Here is a 22,211-nt window from a genome sequence, read left to right as displayed (position 1 = left end):
GGTCAGGTGAATTGGCCATGTGAAATTGCCCATAGTATTAGGCGCATTAGAGAGAGAGGGAAATGGGTCAGGGTGGGTTGATCTTCCGAGGGTCAGTGTGGACTTGTTGGGTGCGAAGGGCCTGTTTCCACACTGTAGGGTATCTAATCTAATCTGATCTCATCTAGGAATTACCTCTTCAAGCATTATTTGAGTAATAGTTGTTTTGAACAATCTCATGTGAGATAGGCTTCACCCACCTTGTAAGTTAATCAGTAATGGTAGATCTTTCCCTGACTCGATGGAATCACAAAATCTATTTGCTCCCATGGCACATTCGGTTGGGGCTAGTACAGTGTGGAATTTGGTGTTCCCAGGTTATATTGAGTGCATACCAGTAATTGCTGACCATGTTTTGCTAGGTCTCTTGCCATTGTGAATTTCTGGGATATATTTTCATAACATTATGCTTAATGTATCACGGTATTCCTATCATTTCCTCTGGCTTCCAGATGCCGTTGGTACTTTTTACTGCTCCTTGTTCTTCCTATTGTCTTTTCTCCCCCTTTCCTTCCACATGCATGTGTATGCCAATTATGTTCATCTCTGTCATTTGCTGCTGCTGCAGCTGCCACTTGGTGGCTCATGACCAGTTATGGCAGCTTACTTATCCATCATCAGATACCTAACTGGATGAGGTCTTTACCCTTCTGGTGTGTGCTTTAGCCTTGATCACAATTGTCTCTGATGGAACTCTAGCAGCTATTAATTCTTAATTACAATCTCACACCATATGTGTCCTCCTTTTTAGGTAGTATACCCTCCTGCTGTTTCAACTCTATCCTACTGTATAATAATGTAAACCTCAAAGTTGCATCGATTGCCAGTATAAATGTTAGCCTGTTGAGTGTGGTAACACTTCGAGTCTGATAGTCTGTAACCAACATTTCAATTTATTTTCAAGGTTCTAGTTCTGTCTACCACAGCTAAAGATGTAGATGCTCCCTGTAATACTATTTGCCTTTCGATGACCTCACTCAGTAGCATTCTCTTACAGAAATGTTTGCTAATTCTTGATTTAGACCTATACGTGTTTTAACTACCAAATAGAATGAACTAAAATATCCTTCAGTTCTCTTTTCCTTAACAGTATCCAACTTGTGAATATTACTTCTTCTTCCTATAAAGCTATACTGTCCCAATCCAAACCTCAGCCTATATGTATTATTCTCATCTGCACTTTCCTTTCACTATTATCTATATAAATTTTAAACTGATTTATATTCAATTGAATTTCATCCTGAAAAATCATTCAAAGTTCTCATAACAAAACAGATTTATCGTTTCTACTTTTTAACTGCGGTGTCTACCATTCTATTTCACTCGTGAATCTTAGACTTTTGTTTTCTGATTAAATTTCTTACAATATTCCTAATACAGAAATCAAACATTTCTCTTCAATTTCAAGCACTAACATTTCTTGAATATTCATTATTTACATTTCAGTATCTCAGATTTTCAAAAGTAATCTGCTAACTTGCTTTAGCCATTTAGAATCTCAAAATTATTCCAAATTTAAATAACTTAAATTTCCTTTCATTTTAAGTGTCTTTTTTAAAATTTATTGTTCCAAAGAAATTTGTCTCTGTGTTCATTCACTATTTCTTACGTCTCTTGTCCTTGATTTTTGTTCCCTAGTTTGCCTTCCAGGAATGGAACACAGGAGCCAAAGAAATGTCTTGTATGTATACTCGAAAGTCATATCGCAATACGTGACCTACCTTTAACACATTCTATGTTACAGTTGGCTTTCCGAAAGCATCGTAATGATTTTCTTCAAATATTAGCCAGTTTGTCTGCATGGTTTTAAATATCAGACCAGCATTGCTTCAAATAATTCTTCTAGCAACTCCTGAGGACTCTGACCTCCCTATAGCTTCAACTCTCCTGGCCCACCGGCAGAGCTCTGCCTCCTCACCTGGATCTGCCTCTCCCAAGTCCTCCTTCAGATTCTTGGAACTTATTCATGTCAATTTGATATGGCTCTGCTTTAATTATGGATGGTAAATTAAAATGTACTCACCTGAATTGTCATGCTGCAGGGATGTGACTCGAAGTCCTGAAGACTATGCTGGAAAACTTGTTGTATAACTTGACAAACTGATAGTCTCAGATACAAGTCATTGATGGTTTTATTCAGACATAGGCAGTCAGTTTTAAAAGTCTAAGACTAACTCTGGAAAATTTGATTTTTTAAAATAAATCAAAATATTATATTAAATTTCTATTCAGTTCAATTTCGATGGTATTTAGACCAGGTGTCTTGATTTAGTTGACTTTTTCCCACAGTATATAACAGGCATTTTTCTGTAGCCAAAGTCTCATTTACATTTGCTGATTGTCTAACTCCTACTCCCTTTCTAACACTGGTTTCCTCGAATTGCCTGTTGAAATGTTTCCATCCTTTATCCTGCCTCTGTAATCCATTGTTCCTAGTTACTATTATTGACAGCATTACTGACTAAACATTTAACCCTCAGTAACTAGAACTGATTCAATCACTTCAGTAGCTAACATAATTGGAAGGCACTGAAAACTTAAAATGTGAAAGACATTATACCTGGAAATCCCTTAGCTCTTTGAACTTTGTCCACAGAAAATTCATAAAGGATGCCATTGATTAATATTGCTGCATCCTTTGTCATCATGATTCTTCTTTTGTATAGACATCCAGTTATTCAAATCATTCACTCATACTTCATCTTTGCACAATTTATCATTGTTACTCTATCCGATGTATTATACATTCTTCCTTTTGAGAATTCCACATCTTGCTGTTGAGAAATCAATACAGTTAATACAATTTATGGTAATAGCCTACAGTATAAGCAAGCTTCCTGTGTGTGTCAAACTGCGCTTTTTCAAAATTTGTTCCAAGTTCTCAATTTTCCCCCAGTGATGTGGTTAGCTGGTGATGTTTGGCAATAATTGCACACTGCAATGATTTTCCATCTTGCAGAAGCTCTGCATCTATCAATGTAAGTGTAACCTGAGAATGGATACTTTTGACATAGTTGAAAGCAGCTAAAAGTATGGTGGCACGATGGCATTATGATACATGAATAGATTGTCAAGTAAAATTAGTTCTGGCTCTATGTGCTTTTTTATTAATCAGCATGCAGTTTTAATTGTATTATACAGATCATTGAAGCCTTGATATGCAACTTTCTCCATCCTGTTGTCCATTCATTACGGTGGCTGCAGTTCCCTTATAACTAGCCTCAGTCCCATTTTCATTTACTTTGCTACCAGATGAAAAAGCAGGTCTGAATATCAAGTATTTTTACTTTCAATGGCAAGTTTTAGGAAGCCTAGGAAACCAATGAAGCAATACTACTTTCAGATTTTTATAATAAATCATATTGCAGCTTCACTTGAGGAATTAGCATGTTCAGAGGGATGGGTCCTTCCCTTGAGGGAGTTGTGAAAGTCAGACTAACAGATTTGAGTTACATGCGTGGTTCAGTAGGTTTGAGCTGACTTTGTGATCGTTTGCATTTTTATTAAATCTGATAAAATCTACATGTTCCTCCGATTTAAAATTCTCCCCATTGTTTCAAGCACTTGTTCCTTTTCATATGCAATGGTCATTCATACAAAGCTGGAGCACTGTGTACAGTTTTGGTCTCTTTAGATGTATTTACCTTAGAAGAGTGCAACAGAAGTCCATTGGACTGACTTGAATGTGGTGATTAAGCTTTGGGCAGAGATTGAGGTAATTTGGTTTACCTGTGCTCTTGGAGGAATACTCATTAGATAGACATTAACTTTGCTGTCTGTAACTATATTTTTTTCAGCAACTCTTCTACTTTGGATGATGTGGGTATTTTTGGTCATCAAGAGTATGAAGGCTATTTCTTGAATGATGACATTTGACATACACCATGATGTCTTTGTGTTAGATGCTATCTGAACATCAATTGAATGCAAACTCATACTGTTATCTAGGGTATGAAGTCCCTGATCCCCATCTGGGTATGATGTGTGCAATATCTCTACTGATTAAATCTTAGCCACCTAATCTTGTTGTCTTTCCAGTTGGAAAATGATGGTGAGTTTTCCCATTTCAGACGTTACTTTTGCCATTTAGTTCTTATAAGTATGCAATGTTGGTTGTGTGCTTTCAATGAATTTAATGAATATAAAATCACAGCAGCACGTTTTAAATTTTGTGTTACATGATGGCAATGGTTGACATTTCTTGTCAACATGGAATTTAAAAAATGTACCTCAGGAGATCAAAATTTCAATTGAGAAAAAAATTGTGAGGAGAGTACATGGGAAGTGAAGGGCTTTTGCCCGAAACATCGATTCTATTGCTCCTTGGATGCTGCCTGAACTGCTGTGCTTTTCCAGCACCTCTAATCCAGAATCTGGTTTCCAGCATCTGCTCATTGTTTTTACCAAGTATTAGTGGCGAACAAGGGGTGGTGAATAATGGCAGACTGTGTGATAGCAAGGCCTGTTGTATGGGGTTGGCGTTAAGGACATGGGAGAGCTCAAGTCCTAACATTATTCAACTCGATATTGAGCTTGGAAGGCTGCAGGGTCCCCAGGCGAAAAATGAGGTGCTGTTCTTGCAGTGGTACTTCCTCTGTAGCTTGGAATACCGTGTAGCACTTCAGCTTGTTTCATTTTAAATTTCATAACTGTATATAACATGAGAAGTGGCCAACAAAGATTTTCTTGACCTGCACTATTGAGCATTTTTTTGCAATCTTAATAAGACCATAAGACACATCAGCAGAAGTAGGCCATTCAGCCCATCAAGTCTTTGCAATTCATTGAGATCTTGACTGATCTGATAATCCTCAATTCCACTTCGTTGCCTGCTCCCTATAATCCTTGATTTCCTGACTGTTTAAAATCTGTCATAATTTGGAGATGCCGGTGTTGGACAGAGGTGTACAAAGTTAAAAATCAAACAACACCAGGTTATAGTCCAACAGGTTTATTTGGAATCTCTAGCTTTCAGAGCCCTGCTCCTTCATCAGTTGGTTGTGGCACATCGGAACTGGCAGTTGATGAGTTGAACATCGTACCTCATTCTTGTGAGGGTGTCCTTGAGTACTTCCAGGTGGACCCCATGGTTTTTGCAGCAGAGATGGAGGAATTCATCAGCCAAATGAGACTACGGGAATTCTTTCAAGATACCAGCAGTAAGCCCACCAAGACACTGGAGCAGTCATCGCAGGGATTCATAGAGGAGCGACCAAAGAAGGAGTCAACTTGGACCCCACTGGAGGGCCGCTGCCCTGGGTTTGACTTGTCTGCTCGAACTGTCAGAAAATATATAAATGCCAGATTCATCAGTTACACCCATAAGGTAGAGCAAACCATCACCCGATCACAATGCAATGCCATCAATGCTCTCAAAACCAATCACAACATTGTCATCAAACCAGCAATAAAAGAGGAGCCATCGTCATTCAGAATAAATCAGATTATGCAAGGAAGTGTACCGACAACTGAATAACCACGAACACTACAGGCAACTACTGGCCGAATTGACCAAACAGCACACCCGTGAACTAACCACATTGATCAGGACTTTGGATTCAGTCCTTCAGAGTTCCCTACGGACCCTCATCTCACGTACTTCTCGTGTAGGTAACTTCTACTGCCTTCGGAAGATACACAAAGCCAACACCCAGGACGTCCATTCTACCAGGCAATGTGTGAGAACCTCTCTGGCAATGTCGAAGACATCCTGAACCCATTGTACAGGGGACCCCCAGCTTCTGTTGCGATACTACAGATTTCTTACAGAAGTTTAGGACCAGTCAAACCGGGAACATTCCTCATCATAATGGACATTTCAGCACTCTACACCAGCTTCCCCTACATTGATGGCATTGCAGCAACAGCCTCAGTACTCAATACCAACAACTGCCAATCTCCGAGCCCCATCCTACAACTGATACGCTTTATCCTCGACCACAACATTTTCACCTTTGACAAGCAGTTCTTCATCCAGGCACATGGAACAGCCATGAGGACCAAATTTGCACCCCAGTATGCCAACATTTTCATGTACAGGTTCGAACAAGACTTCTTATCTACGCAGGACCTCCAACCACCATACACCAGGTATATTGACAACATTTTCTTCCTCTGGGACACATGGCAAGGAGTCACTGAAAATACTACACAGTGATATCAACGAGTTTTGTCCCACCATCGCACTCACCATGGACTACTCTCTAATATCTGTCTCATTCTTGGGCACATGCATCTCCATCAAGGATGGGCATCTCAGCACCTCACTCTACCGCAAATCCACAGATAACCTCATAATGCTACACTTCTCCAGCTTCCACCCGAAACATATTAAAACGTAAGCCCCTATGGACAAGCCTTACGCATACACAGATTCTATTCAGATGAGGAGGAACCTGACGGGCATCTGGAAGTATTCAAGGAAACCCTCATAAGTACAGGGTGCGATGCTCAATTCATCGACTGTCAATTCCGACGTGCCACAGCGAGAAACAGTAATGACCTCAGGTGACAGACACAAGCTGCAACCGACAGGCTACCCTTCATTGTCCAGTATTTTCCAGGAGCCGAAAAACTACACCATGTTCTTCGCAGCCTGCAACACATTATCAATGAGGATGAGCACCTCACTAAGACCTTCCCCATGCCTCCACTTCTTGCCTTTAAACAGCCATAAAAAAACTCATTGTTCGTAGCAAACTGCCTGGCTTTCAGGACAACACCATACAATGTTGTCATGGTAGATGCTGCAAGATGTGTCAGAATGTTGACAGGGATAAACCATTACACATGTGGACAACTACCACCATGTACGTAGCAGGTACTCCACGCAACTCAGCCAATGAGGGGATGGTACATTGGCGAGACCAAGGAGAAACTACGGCAACGATGAATAGACACCGCACAACAAGCAACAGACAGAAGTCTTCCCTCACAGCCGGCGAACACTTCGGGACAGGCAAAAACGCAAAGTGGCTGAGCAGAGGCTGCTAGCCAAGTTCGGTACCCATGGAGATGGCGTCAGCTGGGACCTTGGGTTCATGTCACACTGTAGGTGATCCCACTACACCGGCGCGCGCGCACACACACACAATTCTGCTCGCTCTCACATGCTGACACATACATTCCCACACTCTCAAGCACACACGCACCCTCTCACAGACTTATACTCCTTTACGCTTACGCTCTCTCGTGCGCACACCCACACACTCTCACAGACACTCATATCCCCCCCTCCCCCCCCCCACACACACACACACACATACTTGTGGACACACACACATGAGTTTGCGGGGTGAATTTGTATTAGCAGAATTACATTTTATTTTGCTCAAAAACTGCCTGAATCCATGTAAGATCCTGTAAATCCATTCTTTAGGTTAGAATCGGTCTGAACTTTGTGGCACAGGACAGCTCACACCTTAAATACATTATCCAGGCCGACATGACACCAATAGTTAAAGTTCACTTGAGAACGTAAGTTTAAAAAAGTTCTGCAATTTACATATGAAAGAACTGAAAATGATATGTTCATTCTAAAAGATGAGAGACTTAACAAACAATCTCGGTCTTTTTCAATATATAATTTCAGTTACATCACATTGTAAACTTTTGCTATAAATTCTGAAAGCAAGTGCTTCCAAGTAAACTTGTTGGACTATAACCTGGTGTTATGTGATTTTTAACTTAAAAATCTGTCAGTCTCATCTCTGAATGTATATCTCAGCATTGAATGATCCAGCCTTGACAGTCCTCTCATATAAACAATTCCACAGATTTACATTCCTCTGAGAGTAGAAATTCCATTTCATCTACGTTTTGAATGTTTGACCCTTATTCTGAGATTATATCTTCTGGTCCTCGACTCTCACAAGGGGAAACAACTTTTCCACAAATACTCTGTCAAGTCCTGTAAGATTCTTATATGTTTCAACAAGGTTCCCTGGTATTCTTATATATTCTATTGGGAACAGGTCCAAACTATCCAACTGCTTCTCACAAGACAGTTCTTCCAAACTTGGTATCAGCCTAGTGAATCAATTGGGCTGTTTCCAATGCCAGTGTACTTCCCATTAGATAAGGGAAGTTCACAGTATTCCATGTGATCTAACTAATGCATGTATAGTTTTAGCAAAACCGCTCAACTACTGTACTCCATTCTGAAGAAGAAATACACAGTGTGATGTTTCTCAGGAAACTCAATTACAGTAGAATAGTTTCAGGGAAAGAGAGGACACAGCTCTTTTTTTGAGCACTAGCTGCCATATTCAGGCAAGTTAAATGTCCAGTGATGGTTGAAGGTTCATGAATGGATTGATGAGTAAGGGGATGAATGTGTGGGATGAAAAGGGACTAGGTTTTGGGATGAAAAGCAGATTGGGTAGTTGGCATTTAACTGAGTGCTTGGTTGTGAAGCTAGCCAGGTGTCAGAGCCACTGCCTGCTCCGTGATCCCACCATCACTTAATAGTGATGTTATTGGGCTAGCTGCAGACTTGCACCTTTCAGAGAAGAAAATTTCCCTCCAAAGTAGGTGTCTTTCAGATGTTATAGCCAGACATTTATCAATTAAATTTGTTTGGAGGGTATTTTAAGATGGGGATGTCCTTGCATCGCCTCTCTGACAATGTCAGGGTCAGGTCTGGAAGTAAGACCGTTGCCCTCAGGCTGAAACACCTCTCATTGGACTTACAGTCTACAGGGTCTTCCACACTTTGGGGAGATCTCTCATGAAGGTGCCCTGATAAGTCAGAGCAGGGTCAAGATCCAGAAATGCTCTAGACATCCACTCATATTCTGCAAGTAGATGATTCTGTCCGCTCAATATGGCTCAGTTATTGAATGTTTTTGTCAGTGATTCCCATGTTAGATATTTGTTAGAATTGGCAATATTGGCACTTGAACTCTTTTAGATACTTTAAATTCTAGTATATGCATATAAATTTGGATTTCAGAAAGAATCAATGGCAATATTATTAATGTAAAATTAAATGCTTTGTTTCACTCATTGCAGTTATGAAAATTGGATTAACTTGCTATGAAGTTGGGAGATCACCAGCGCAAAGTACTATTGCTATTCTGTTTAAAAATGTGGTAGATACGTGTAAGTATTTTTTATTTGAAGTATCAAGAGTGATGTTCTGATCATTTGTGTTCTTGTTTAACTTTTTATGAAGCAGTCCATATTCTTGGAGTATAGATAAATTATTTCAATCAAAACAGCTATTCCATCAATGGGAGTGATTGTTAGCACATGAAGTCATGATTGCTTATGGTCATTTCGTATTCACTTTTGAATCCTGGGATTATGACAGCATTTTGAATTTTCTGCTGAGGGATAAAGGTCTTATTAACATTTTGAAGAATAGGCTGCCGTCCTGCCTGCCTCCATGACCCTGACATTTCTGATGTGTATCCTCATTGTAGATGGAATGGGAATGCAATTTCTTTAAAATGAGTTTGCATCATGTGCTTCCATCATTCATCAAACAACTGGGAAGCATGGTGGCTGCAAAGATCGATCTCAGAGCTGGCTTCGTCAATACCTTCATCCTGAACTTCACTATTGTCTCCAGAAACTGTGTGGAATTAATTAGGGCCAGCTGGGAAGCATTTATCCCCAACAAGATTATCTCGGCTGCCTTTGAGCAGGCCATAAGAGGTGGCTGAGAAGTAAAGTGTCAACAGCCTCTCAAGACCTGACTTCAGTAGTTGGAGGTTCAATGAACTCTCAAGTAAGGAAAGGTGAGTACTCCTCTTCATCTCTCTCACCAACACCATCCGATGTTTGTCTTACTATCCTTTCCATTATGTCTAATATGTCACACAAAACAGCTCTTGGCTCACTTAAACTACACCCATCTCTTCCTTTGAACTCATTTTGCTTGACACTTGCACCACTAACCTTTTACATATGCCACTTCAATGGCCATGAATTACTTTCAATACTCCCACTTCATAATATCATACATATTTTCCTTTAATATCTATCCATGATTGTTCCAATAGTATTGCTTCGATGCTGCTCAAACATCTATGATATACACTTGTTTAATTCACCTTTAGAACACAATCACCAATTTAGGCCCTTTCTTGCAGCAGCATATAATGAAGGGAGAGAAACAAGATGCAGAAGGGATTATCATCATTGTTTCCCACAAGCAGAGCAAGAAGCCTTGGACACCACTGACCCAGGCAGGATCATTGGAGAAGTACAAGAATGATGGCTTACTCCTGTGTAGAGTCTGTGTTACTCATGTCCCTGGTGCCAACAAGTCAGATAGGTCAGATTCCTGGCATCAGTTAGATTGTAGCAGTCAGCAGTGGGACACATGCAAGTGAGAGCACCAGAAGTCGTCAGCCACATACATATTATAACTCATGACTTCATGAGCAGCAGGCAACACTGCCCATAACACCTGGTCAGGAGATAAAATTTCCAGGAGGAATAAAATCACCTTAGTCCGAAAAGACCACAGAACTGCTGTCTCATGAAAGAGAGACAACTGCTGGTGGTCCTGACAGTCATCACACCTCATGCAAGGGGAAAGATTGACAAGGTGCTACCTTTATGGTAACCTCAGCCACTGCGGGAATTAAACCTATGCTGTTATCGTCACAAACTAGCCTTTGAGCTAAATGAGTTAACTGATCTCAGGAGAAGCAAATTAGGATCAAATGATGTAAAATTCTGGCTTTAGATTCTGTTGCAGGTAGTTGCAAAGATCTACTAAAGGCTTCCTGGAGAACACCAGCCGCCTCCTGCACTGTTCCTGCGATAGATTTAAAAAGTCTGTCTTCACTAGTTGACACTATAGGTACGCTGAATGGTAGGATCCTGGAAGCAGTGGAATATGTTACAACATGGAGGTTGAACCCCTCTGCTAATTAAACTAAAACGTCCAGAGAAGATCACCTGGCCTTGTCATCTGTTTAAAAATATGTGAATGAAAGAAGATCCCTGATATCCACCATATAACTAAGAAGTAATAATTTATTTATTTAACCTTAACAGTAAATACTAACAAAATTATTGATGAACTGAACACTCTTTCCCCTAACTAATTGTTATTGCTTAGTTGACCACAATTATATTAATATGTTGTTCCAATAACACAATTAATAATAATGGTAAGTTAGTTAATCCCCTAAAGTCCACAGAGATCGTCTTCTTCCTTTAGCCTTCTTTCCTCTTTTTCCTGAATCTACTGTCTTCTCCTGGGTAATCTTCATTCTTTTCACTGAGAATATTTTTTAGCTGTCAAAAGACGTTTTGAATGAATGGTGCCTTCTCAGAGATTTATCTTAAAGCTTTTCATGTTAGATGGGCAATTAGATCAGAGGGAACTTGTATGCCTGTTCACCGGTCCCTTAGATTAGCAGTACAGATGGGTTAAGGCATATTGTATACTTGCCTTTAATTGCAGAGGCATGAAGTTCAAGAGAGGTTGGAATGGAATTGTATAAAGCATTGATTTAGCCACAGGTAGAGTATTGGAGTGATGTGGTAGTGCTGGAAATGTTTAGTTATGAAAAGAAATTGGGTAGACTGGGTAGTTTATTCGGAGCAGAGGAGACTGGGGTGGACATGATTGAGATGTACAGAATTAGAGGGCTGTAAATAGGGAGAAACATTTCCCCTTGGCAGACAAATCAATGACCAGGTAAGAGTCAGGAGGTTGAGAGAGAATATGAGGAAAATGTTCTGTCTCTCAGAAGGTGAGGGGAATCTGGACTTCACTTCCTGTAAGGTTGGTAGGGCTAGAAACCCTCATAACCTTTAAGTATTTAGATGTCCACTTGCAGTGCCAAGGCATATAAAGATATAGACCAAGTGCTGGAAAATGGGATTAGAATAGCTAGGTGTTTGTGCCAAACACTCTATGTGCCAAAGGGCCTCTTCTGTGTTGTAAACCTCTATAACTAAAATAAATCAGGTTCCCACAAAGGAAGAATGCAGCCATAAAATATCACTTCATAGGGGCTATTTTATATCCAAAGGATTGAGAGTTGAGAGGCAAATAGGATATGAAATAAAATTAGGGATGAGCATGCAGTTATCATCGATGATTTCAGCCTCACCCCTTACCACTGCCACAGTTAAGACCTTGCTAGTGATGGAGATGCTATTCCCTCAGTTGGCGTAAGGACATGCAACTGTCCTTGTCTTCAGCTGTCTCCATTTATGGACTATTTTGCCCTGAAAGAAAAAAGGAATTTGATTAATGCGCATGATGTGGTTGAATAAAGTGGCAAAATGTACAAGCTGTGAAATGCGATGTGTGAGGTTCAGGCAAAGCCATGATTGCAAGCTATTTTTCTTGGTTGACAGAGATTATTGGTAGGTGAGTGAATGAAGGTTGTGAACTGAGCAGTGTAAAGCTAATGGCTTGGTGTTGAGGATATGATGTAACAATTTTTTTTTAATTAACCAGCCTCTCTGAGACCAGGAATGTGCCGGTTGATCATAACCCGGCTACTCTGACAGAGTGAAGCTTCGAGGCATCAACATCCCTCACAAAATCCATGTAAAAACATCAACACACCTCCTAAAGTTAATATTAAAAACACATTGTAAGTAATAGAAATGTATTGGAGGAGGTATACATATCACTGTTAGAATTTATTTACAGTGGGGAGATTTTCAGTTCACCGTCAATAGGTGATCATCTAGAATCTGTCCAGTTTCCTGATTAAAAGGAACCAACCTATCTACAGCACTGAGTCCAACAATCTGAAGTCTAGAAACTCTTTCTCTTTCAATGGATTTATTCACCGCAGAATTGTAGGTATAGAGACAGCAACTGATGGGTAAGGAGCGGTGGTTGTCTTCAAAAAGTAAGCAGGTCAGCACAAGCTAGCAATATCCTATGAAGAAATTATAACAAGAAAAGCAGTGCTACCCTAGACAGTTTCAAGAACAAGTACCGAAAGGATCTTCGCGTGTCTGCAGTTCGACATACCAGTGCTGTTCTGAGGAGTCAGAAACCAATTGTGTTCAAGAAGAATCACACACACAGGCTACCACCAGTGCATAAACATGTAAAAGATGGACAAGACTTATGATTAAAATAAAGAAAGATTTTGAGTTTTTAAAAAAATACTCTGACATCATGGTGTTTAAGGTATATAATTTTTGCCAGTTTATTGAGTGCCAGTTGATAACGTTCTGGTGAAAACAAAGTTTATTATATTTGAAGATGAATTCAACCACTTATGTGATGTCATTAAGCACTTTTTGCTGAGGACCTAAGGGTTCTTACAGTGGTTGTCAGGATGACCTTTACTCTGTTAGTTTAGGGCAACTCTTGCCCCTCTTCTGGATCAAGGCCTCCAAGTACAAATTGAAATCTTGATGTTTGCTCTCCTTTGTTGCTCCATTAGTTAGTACTGTCTATGCACAGAATGTCTTACCTTGCCAATTTCAGTATCTGTTCCAGCCAGAATGCAACTCCTTCAGGAGATGCCAATTGGTTTTAAATAGTTCAGACTAACTTTAACTGATACTACTTTGTATAATCATGGACTGCTTGTTGATGCACACAATAATTCAAACACCATGTTGAGCAGTGGGCTGCAGCCAGCTGCAATGTAAATCAGCAGGAAGTACAAAGCTTATAAGATGGTTGCAGTGGAAGAAACAACACAAGCTTTATTGCACAATTTGATCCTTGTGTTGTTTGTGGATACTATCCAATTACACATTTTCAAACAGTGCCTCAGCAAATTTGGCAAATAAGTTGCATTAAGTAAAGCTCAAAACATAATTGGATATACTATCATTGTATGATATTTTGTGCTTATGTTCATTGCAACCTTATAGCTCTTGAAAAGGCATAAAACTTAAAAGTTTGAGAGTCTTAGTACTTTAAAACAGAGGCTTCATAACTTTCATAACTTTCACATGGCTAGTTTCGTGCTCTGCAAGTCAATAAGAAATATTAACAAATTAAAAAGTTTGGGCTATTGATGTGGAGGGAAACAGTGTAAAATAGAAGGATGCCTCAACAAGTTGAATATATTTATTAAAGCTTGGAATTTCTTTGAATATTTAAAGAATAGTCAAGCTACTTTGAGAAAAAGTATTAATTTCAGTCACTATAGTCTGACTTATTTCTGTGTATAGCACTTAACAATATCATATATATAATCATAAACTTTTTTTTGTAGTTGTATCTTTACTTGCCTACTGGATACATGGCTATGCCTTTGCTTTTGGGGATCAAGAAAGAATTATTGGAAGCAAGAATTTCTTTACTTTTGGAAATGTCAACTTTTCACACTTCTTTTTTAATTATGCAAGATGTGCCATCGTCACCACCATTGTATCAGGAGCTATTACTCAAAAGACAGAACCAATTGGTTACATTATATCCAGCTACATTTTGGCAGGTAGTGTACACTGCAGTTTTTATGGTTATGCATATATTGGATTTTTGATACACAAGATAGGTTATGCAGTTTGTACATTTACAGAGTACAAAATAAATAACCTACCAGCTGAAAATCTCTTTCTTGTAAATGACAATGAACTACTGAACTAGTAAACTTAGATGCATGAATGAGTATTGACTGATTACTTAACATTTAATTTCCTTTTTTGTAGAAATATATTAATCACTTTTTTCCTCTGGAATTAAGAAAACTGCAGTGTTTCTCAATATTTTAAACTCCGTTTTGTGCAACAAATAAAGTCTGTGCTGTGAATGTTTGACCAGGTGTCTGGCCCAAGTAAGCCCAATGTAGATATTTTTAAATCAGCCTGTTCAGATGTGGTATGCACAATCAGAAACAGGTGGAATTTGAACCCACTAAGACAATTGAATACAATTCAGAGTTTTATCTTACTTGGCAGTTGGCATAAACACCCATAGCAGTGCTCTCTGACTTTGTGCCAGTTCAAAATCTAGTCAATACTTTAAATTTTAAATTAATTGGCTCTTGATAAATTGGTCCAGTGGGCTGAGGAGTGACAGGTGGAGTTTAATTTCAATAAATGCAAAGTAGCATTTTGATAAGACAAATAAGAGCAGGACTTGGTTAATATAGGCCCTGGGTAGTGTTATCAAACAGAAAGACCTAGGGGTTCAGGTACGTACTTTCTTGAACGTTGCATCACAGGTAGACAGGATGGTTAAGAAGGCTTCATTGCTCACACCATTCAGTATAGCGGTTGGAATGTCATGTTGCAGTTGTTAGAGTATGTTAGTGAGGCCACTTTTGGAGTACTGTGTGCAGCTCTGGTCATCCTGTTATAGTAAGGGTATTATTAAATTGGAGAAGGTTCAGAAAAGATTTACAAAGGTGTTGCTGAGACTGGAGAGGTTGAGTTATAGGAAGAGACTGGGTAGGCTGGGACCTTTTCACTGTCAAAAAGTGTGGCACTGGAAAAGCACAGCAGGTCAGGCAACACCCGAGAAGCAGGAGAGTTGACGTTTCGGGCGTAAGCCCTTCATCAGTATTAGGACTTTTTCACTGTTGTATGGGAGATTGAGGGGTCACATAGAGGGACATAGATAAGGTAAATCGCAAAGGTCTTTTCCCTAGGATATGGGAGTTCAAAACTAGAGGGCATATTTTAAGGTGAGAAGAGAGCGTTTTAAAGGGGCCTTAGGGTGGTTTGTGTGTGGAATGAACTGCCAGAGGAAGTGGTGGCTGGTGGTACAATTAAAACATTTAAAAAAAACATTTAGACAGGTACATGAATATGAAAGATTTAGAGGGATATGGGCTAAATGAAGGCAAGTGGGACGAGTTTGGTTTGGGAAACTTAGTTGGCATAGATGGAGTCTGTCTCCATGCTTTATGACTCTATGATTCTATGTGTATGGGGAAAAAAAATTTATAATAAAATTAATGGTAAACATTTGGATGGTTTCCTTACCAGGCTCTGCAAATGGATGTGTCCAAGGCAAAAATAACCTGAACAAACCCAGTCAAGTACAAACAGTGTAGCTCAAATGAAAAGAAAAAGAACTTTGGTGGATAGCAAAGTGGCCATACTATTATATTCTGACAGTTGGTGTACTATTTGGAAACTTTACTGCAATATCCTGAGAAAGGAGTACCTTTGCCAGCTAGAAAATGATGGTCTGACTCAGTGCTGTTTGCTGCACTTAGATTTCAGGGCATGGAAGATCTTATCCATCATCCAAGACACTCTTATGCTGTGTAAGCCAACTTCCATTTCCAAAAGCACAGCAATAAGCATGTTACCTTACACAAAGCCTTGGTTACACACCTGATGCATCAATGGACATCCAATTGACTGATCAGGCATTTGTCACAGCAGCTTGGAATGATCCATATTATTGAGAAGAATTCTCTCCCACTCCCCCACCCCCCATTTTGTAGATCAGTCTCAAAGAGATTACATCTCTATTTCGCAGTGTTTTCGTGAAATTGAGTTTGGAGCAATAAATATGTGATCATGGGCTAAGAACAGAAGTGTACATAACCCATGAGGAACACAGGAATTGCCTGCTCAAAAGTGCTGTTGCACCTTGAGGAACGTTCATGCAATAGCAATATTCTATCTGTCATGTTTGATGTACAGTACGATGAAATACTTTGAGAGGACTTTAAAGTTGACTAATAGTTACATTTTCATATTGTGCTTTATTATAGGATTTGTTTATCCAATTGTTTCTCGGTCCTTTTGGCATCAGTCAGGTCTTTTTAATATAAATCTTCCAGTTGAGGTAAGTAAAATATTAAATTCCAAATCCTTTATATTTCTAGAATCATTTGGCCACTTGTGATAGGAAAATTATAATAAAATAGCAATTTATCACCACTTGTATTTTATGAAAATGTAGTCATATGTATAAGTCACCACAATTTGGTGCCATTTTAATTACAGAAATTAAAGAAAGAAATAACTGAGACAAAGTTAGGAAGAAGTTCATCTTTTGTTCCCTTCAAGTCTCCTGGATTTCTTAAGTGACTACATTATGCCACTACCAAAGCCATCCCTGAGACTGTCAAAGTAAGGATTTCCAGACCGGATCCACCACCCTGCCATAGCTGAAGCCGATACCGAAATCAATGAAGGGAGGGACAGCCTGGACCCATCAAGTCATCGGCGCTGAAGCGGTCACTCAAGCTGTTGCCACTTCAGTTGTTGCCTGAAACTGCCACCTTGCCTTCATAGCCACAAGAAATGAACTGGAATCACCATCCTGCTGCCTCTAAAGCTACCGCTGAACCCGCCGCACCGCCACTAGGATGAATGGATCAAATCCACTGACTATTAAATCTCCATTAAGGCTGCAGCCAATATGGCCATGACAAACAGATATCCAGATTCACCACAGTGCTGCCACCACAACAGGCCCTCATAACTCCCTTGGTCCACTGCAGCCGAAAAAAGAAGTAAACTTTGATACAAAAGAGAAATGAAGAATTAAAAAAAACCAAAGAATGTGGCCGGCCAGGTGAACAGGAGCGTATGGACACAGAACCCAAACATTTTCTACCCTGCTGCTGCCACCATCTTGGGGGTGTATTATATATTAAATTAAGCTTAAGGGCACCCTGATTGTAAATGCAGTTCTAAATATTTCCACATATAATATTTTTGCTACTGATCAAATTTAAAATAATAAAGAAAGTGAAAGAGCACTGTTATGCAGGCTTCATATTAAATATTTTTTGTGGATGAGTTTGAAGGGTTGTGAACACCTGGCTTCTTTTGAAAGAAGTGAAAGGACAATGGAAGAGTTTTTACTCAGCATTTTTTTGAAAAGTATACGTTTTTGGATAACTGCTTATTTACTGCACATTCCCCGCCTGGTTTTGTGATTGGGAGAAAGTGAGGACTGCAGATGCTGGAGCTCAGAGTCGAGAGTGTAGTGCTGGAAAAGCACAGCAAGTCAGGCAGCATCCAAGGAGCAGGAGCTCCTGGCTTTGTGATTGTCAGGTTTCGGCTTCTGCTTTGGAGATTATTTGGACTTCTCAGCTGGTGGCCAGCCTGAGGAAAGAGCTTCCCAGCCCAGCTTCTCTGTTTGCAAAATCCCATCTTATAGGTCCAGTGTATTAGCTGGAGCCCTTGTCCAATCTGAATCCTGATTGTTAGGTTGAAGAGTGCCAGAGAAAAAACCCTTAAACTATAGTTTCTCAGCAGGTTGTACTGGAAAAAAATCGGTGACATGCATCTTTGTGTGCCAGAATATTAGACAGTCATCTGAACACTCCACACCTAGGCCGTTTTGCCTTCAAAAACTAAGGCTTATCAATCAAAAGTGACTTTTCCCAACTGAATCTCTGCAGAGAGAAATCTGTGTATTTTGAGTTATTTAGAGGGGAAAAAATACAGTGTTTCCGTACTGCAAATTCTGTGATAACTAGTTTTGCATTGTCATTGACTAGATTCCCTTTATAATAAGTCTGTTTTGTCTTTATTAAAAAAAACCTAGTTGATGGATCTTTTCGTTTGAAATCTAACATCGACAAAACATATGTTTGATATTTTCAAGAACCAAGTAAAACAATTAAAATTATGATAGAATTATGGGACAAGAGAAAGACGGTGCATACCTTCCATCTTCTGACTTGATGACAGTACATTCACGTTTCCATTTCAAACAATTAATATATGTTGTAAATAAGTGTGGCCCCAACACTGATCCCTGTGATATTCCGCTTGTTGCAAGTTACTTTCCTGAAAATGCTTCCTTTATCTCAATTATTAGCTGCCCAATTCTTTATCCAAGATTCATAGAGACTTACAGCACAGAAAAAGGTCTTCCAGCCCATTGCGTCCATGACGGTCAAAAACAGTCATCTGACTAACCTAATTGTACTTTCCAACATTGGTCCATAGCTGAAAATGTGTTGCTGGAAAAGCGCAGCAGGTCAGGCAGCATCCAAGGAGCATGAGAATCGACGTTTCGAGCATGAGCCCTTCTTCAGGAATATTGGTCCATAGCCTTGTGTGCATATCTAAATATTTAGATGTTATAAGGGTTTCTACCTCTCCCACCTTTACCGGCAGTGAATTCCAAATTCCCACCACCTTTTGAATGAAAACGTTTTCCTCAAATCTCCTTTAAACCTTCTGCCCTTTACCTGAAATCTATGGCCCAGATCATTGATCCCTCCATCAAGGGAAAAAAATTCTTCTTGTCTACCCTATCTATTCTCCTCTCAATCTTCTTTGCTTTATTGAAAATAATCCCAGTCTGTCCAATTTCTCTTTGTAACTGAAACTCTCCAGCCCAGGCAATATCCTGATAAGTCTTTTCTGTACCCTTTCCTATAATGTGGATTCCAGAACTACACATAATACTGTAGCTGTGGCCGAACAAATATTTTATCCAGTTCCAGCATAACCTCCCTGCTCTTGAGCCTTGACTAAAAAGGCAAGTGTCCCATATACTTGTCTACCTCTCCTGATACCTTAAGGAACCAATGTACATGTGCACCAAGGACCCTCTGATCCTCAATGCTTTCTAGGGTGCTACTATTCATCATTTAATCCTCGCTTTATTTGGCCTAAAATACTGCTTCGAACACCATGAACACTTAGAAATCGATGCACTGATTCTACTTTATGTACCCTGCTTGATACTTCCTGAATGAATTGTAATAAATTGATTAGCTATACTTTCTCTTTCATGAAGTAATGCTGTCTCTGTTTGATTAGATTATGTATTTCTGCCATTACACCTTTTATGATTAACCTTTTCCCGTGACAAATGTAAAGCTAATTGGCCTAAAGTTAACTGTTTTTGTCTCCCTCCCATTTTAAATAAGTATGTTAGATTTGCAGTTTTCTAATTTTTGAGGAGTTTCCTAGAATTTCACTCTTCTTGGAAGTGCATCCATTATGTCTGCAATTTAAATTCCTTGGGTGCAACTCTTGAGGTACAGGGGAATCAATCTTCAGCCCATTGGTTTCCCTGGTACTTGTTCTTCTGTAATAGTTGTTGTATTTATTTCTTCCTCACTTTCATCCATCAAAGATTGATGGAAAGCATTTGTTCAAATCCCCTGAATTACTTGTTTCCCCCCTACTATTTCCCAACCTCATTCTTGGAAATATCTATGTTCACTTTGAAATTTCTCTTCCTGTTTATATATTTAAAGAAGCTGTTATTGTTTTAAATTACTTGCATGTTTACCCTCAAAGATTTTATTTTCTATTTAATAGTTTTTTGGTGATCCTTTGGCTGTTAAAAGTTTCCTAATCCCCTGGTTTGCCACTAACATTGGCCACATTGTATACTTTTTCTTACAATTTGATATTATCCTTAACATCCTTACTTATCCATTGTTGGTTCGTGTACTTCCAAGAATCCACCTTCCTCACTGGAATGTATCTTTGCTGCAGAACTATTTTTCTAAACATCTATCATTGTTCCTCAGCCTCATTTCTGCTGATCTCCTTTCCAAGTCCATTCTAGCCAATCTGTGCTCATCTCTATGTATTTACCCTTACTTAGAACGTAGAACAGTGTAGCACAGTACAGGCCCTTCAGCCCACGATGTTGTGCCAAACATCTTAATTTAAGATCAACCTAACCTACGCACCACTCAATTTACTGCTGTCCATGTGCCTGCCCAGCAGTCGCTGAAATGTCCCTAATGTCTTTGACTCAACTACCACCGATGGCAGTGCATTCCATGCACCCACCATTCTCTACGTAAAGGACTTACCTCTGACATTTCCCCTATATCTTCCTCCAATCACCTTAAAATTATGACAGCTCATGGCAGCCATTTTAGCCCTGGGTAAAAGTCTCTGGCTATCTACTTTATCCATGTCTCTCATTACCTCGTACACCTCCATCAAGTCACCTCTCTTCCTTCTTCTGTCCAGTGTTGTTCCTCAACCTCTTTTCATAAGTCAAGCCCTCTAGGCAGCATCCTGGTAAATCTCCTCTGCACCCTCTCTAAAGCATCTACATTCTTCCTGTAATGAGGTGACCAGAATTGGACACAGTATTCCAAGTGTGGTCTCACCAGGGTTTTATAGAGCTGCAGCAAAACCTCGCAGCTCTTAAACTCAACCCCCCGTTAACAAAAGCCAAACACCATATGCCTTCTTAACAACACTATAAATTTGTGTGGCAACTTTGAGGAATCTGTGTACGTGGACCCCAAGATCCATCTGTTTCTACACACTGCCAAGAACCCTGTCTTTACCCCTTCGACCTTCCAAAATTAATCACTTTGGATTTATCCAGTTTGAACTCCATCTGCCACTTCTCAGCCCAGCTCTACATCCTGTCAATGTCTTGTTGTAGCCTGCACTAGCCCTCGACACTATCTACAAAACCACCGACCTCTGTGGGATCGGCTAACTTACTAACCCACCCTTCCACTTCTTCATCCAAGTCATTTATGAAAATTACAAATAGTAGAGGCCCAAGAACAGATCCCTGTGGGACACCACTGGTCACTGACCTCCATGTGAATACTTTCCATCCACTACCACTCGCTGTCTTCTTTCGGCCAGACAATTCTGTGTCTATTCAGCCACATTTCCCTGTATCCCATACCTCATACCTTTCTGAATGAGCCTACCATGGGGAACCTTATCAAATGCCTTACTGAAATCCATATACAGCACATCCACTGCTCGTATGTTATCAACTTATCTCATCACATCCTCAACAAACTCAATAAGGCTTGTGATGCATGATCTGCCCCATTCAAAGCTATGCTGACTATCTGTAATCAAACAAATTTTTTCCAAATAGTCATAAATCCTATCTCTCAGAATCCTTTCCAGTACCTTGCTTACCACAGACATAAGGCTGACTGGTCTGTAATTCCCAGGGATTTCCCTATTGCCTTTCTTGAACAGAGGAGCACCATTTGTTTCCCTCCAATCATCCGGTACTACTCCCGTGGAGAGTGAGGATGCAAAGATCATCGCCAGAGGCACAGCAATCTCATTCCTCGCTTCCCATAGTAACCTTGGATATATCTGGTCCAGCCCTGGGGACTTTCTAGTATTTCTAACACTTCCACTTCCTTAATGTCAATCTGTTCAAGCATGTTAACCTAGTCCACAGTGTTCTCACTATTAACAAGATCTGTCATGTGAATACTGAAGCAAAAAACTCATTTAGGGCCTTCCTATCTCTTTAGAGTCCGAGCACAAGTTCCCTCCACTATCCCTGATTCGCCCTATCCTCTCTCTGATCATTCTCTTATTCCTCATGT

The 22,211-nt window shown here is 39.8% G+C and overlaps 1 protein-coding gene across 1 annotated transcript in view; it reads left to right on the top strand.

Annotated features, from left to right (window-relative positions):
• The window catches only part of LOC122556853 (putative ammonium transporter 1), a 96,704-nt gene that overhangs the window by 22,000 nt on the left and 52,493 nt on the right, over positions 1-22,211 (top strand). Inside the window, exons 2-4 of the mRNA XM_043704108.1 lie at positions 9,052-9,141; positions 14,208-14,429; positions 16,665-16,732. Coding sequence (XP_043560043.1) covers positions 9,052-9,141; positions 14,208-14,429; positions 16,665-16,732 — 380 coding nt within the window. The remainder of the gene's footprint in view (positions 1-9,051; positions 9,142-14,207; positions 14,430-16,664; positions 16,733-22,211) is intronic.

Source organism: Chiloscyllium plagiosum, chromosome 14 (genome assembly GCF_004010195.1).
Source record: "Chiloscyllium plagiosum isolate BGI_BamShark_2017 chromosome 14, ASM401019v2, whole genome shotgun sequence".
NCBI lineage: Eukaryota > Metazoa > Chordata > Chondrichthyes > Orectolobiformes > Hemiscylliidae > Chiloscyllium > Chiloscyllium plagiosum.
The sequence above is the reverse complement of the archived record's forward strand: the minus strand, read 5'-3'. Positions and strand labels throughout refer to the sequence as shown.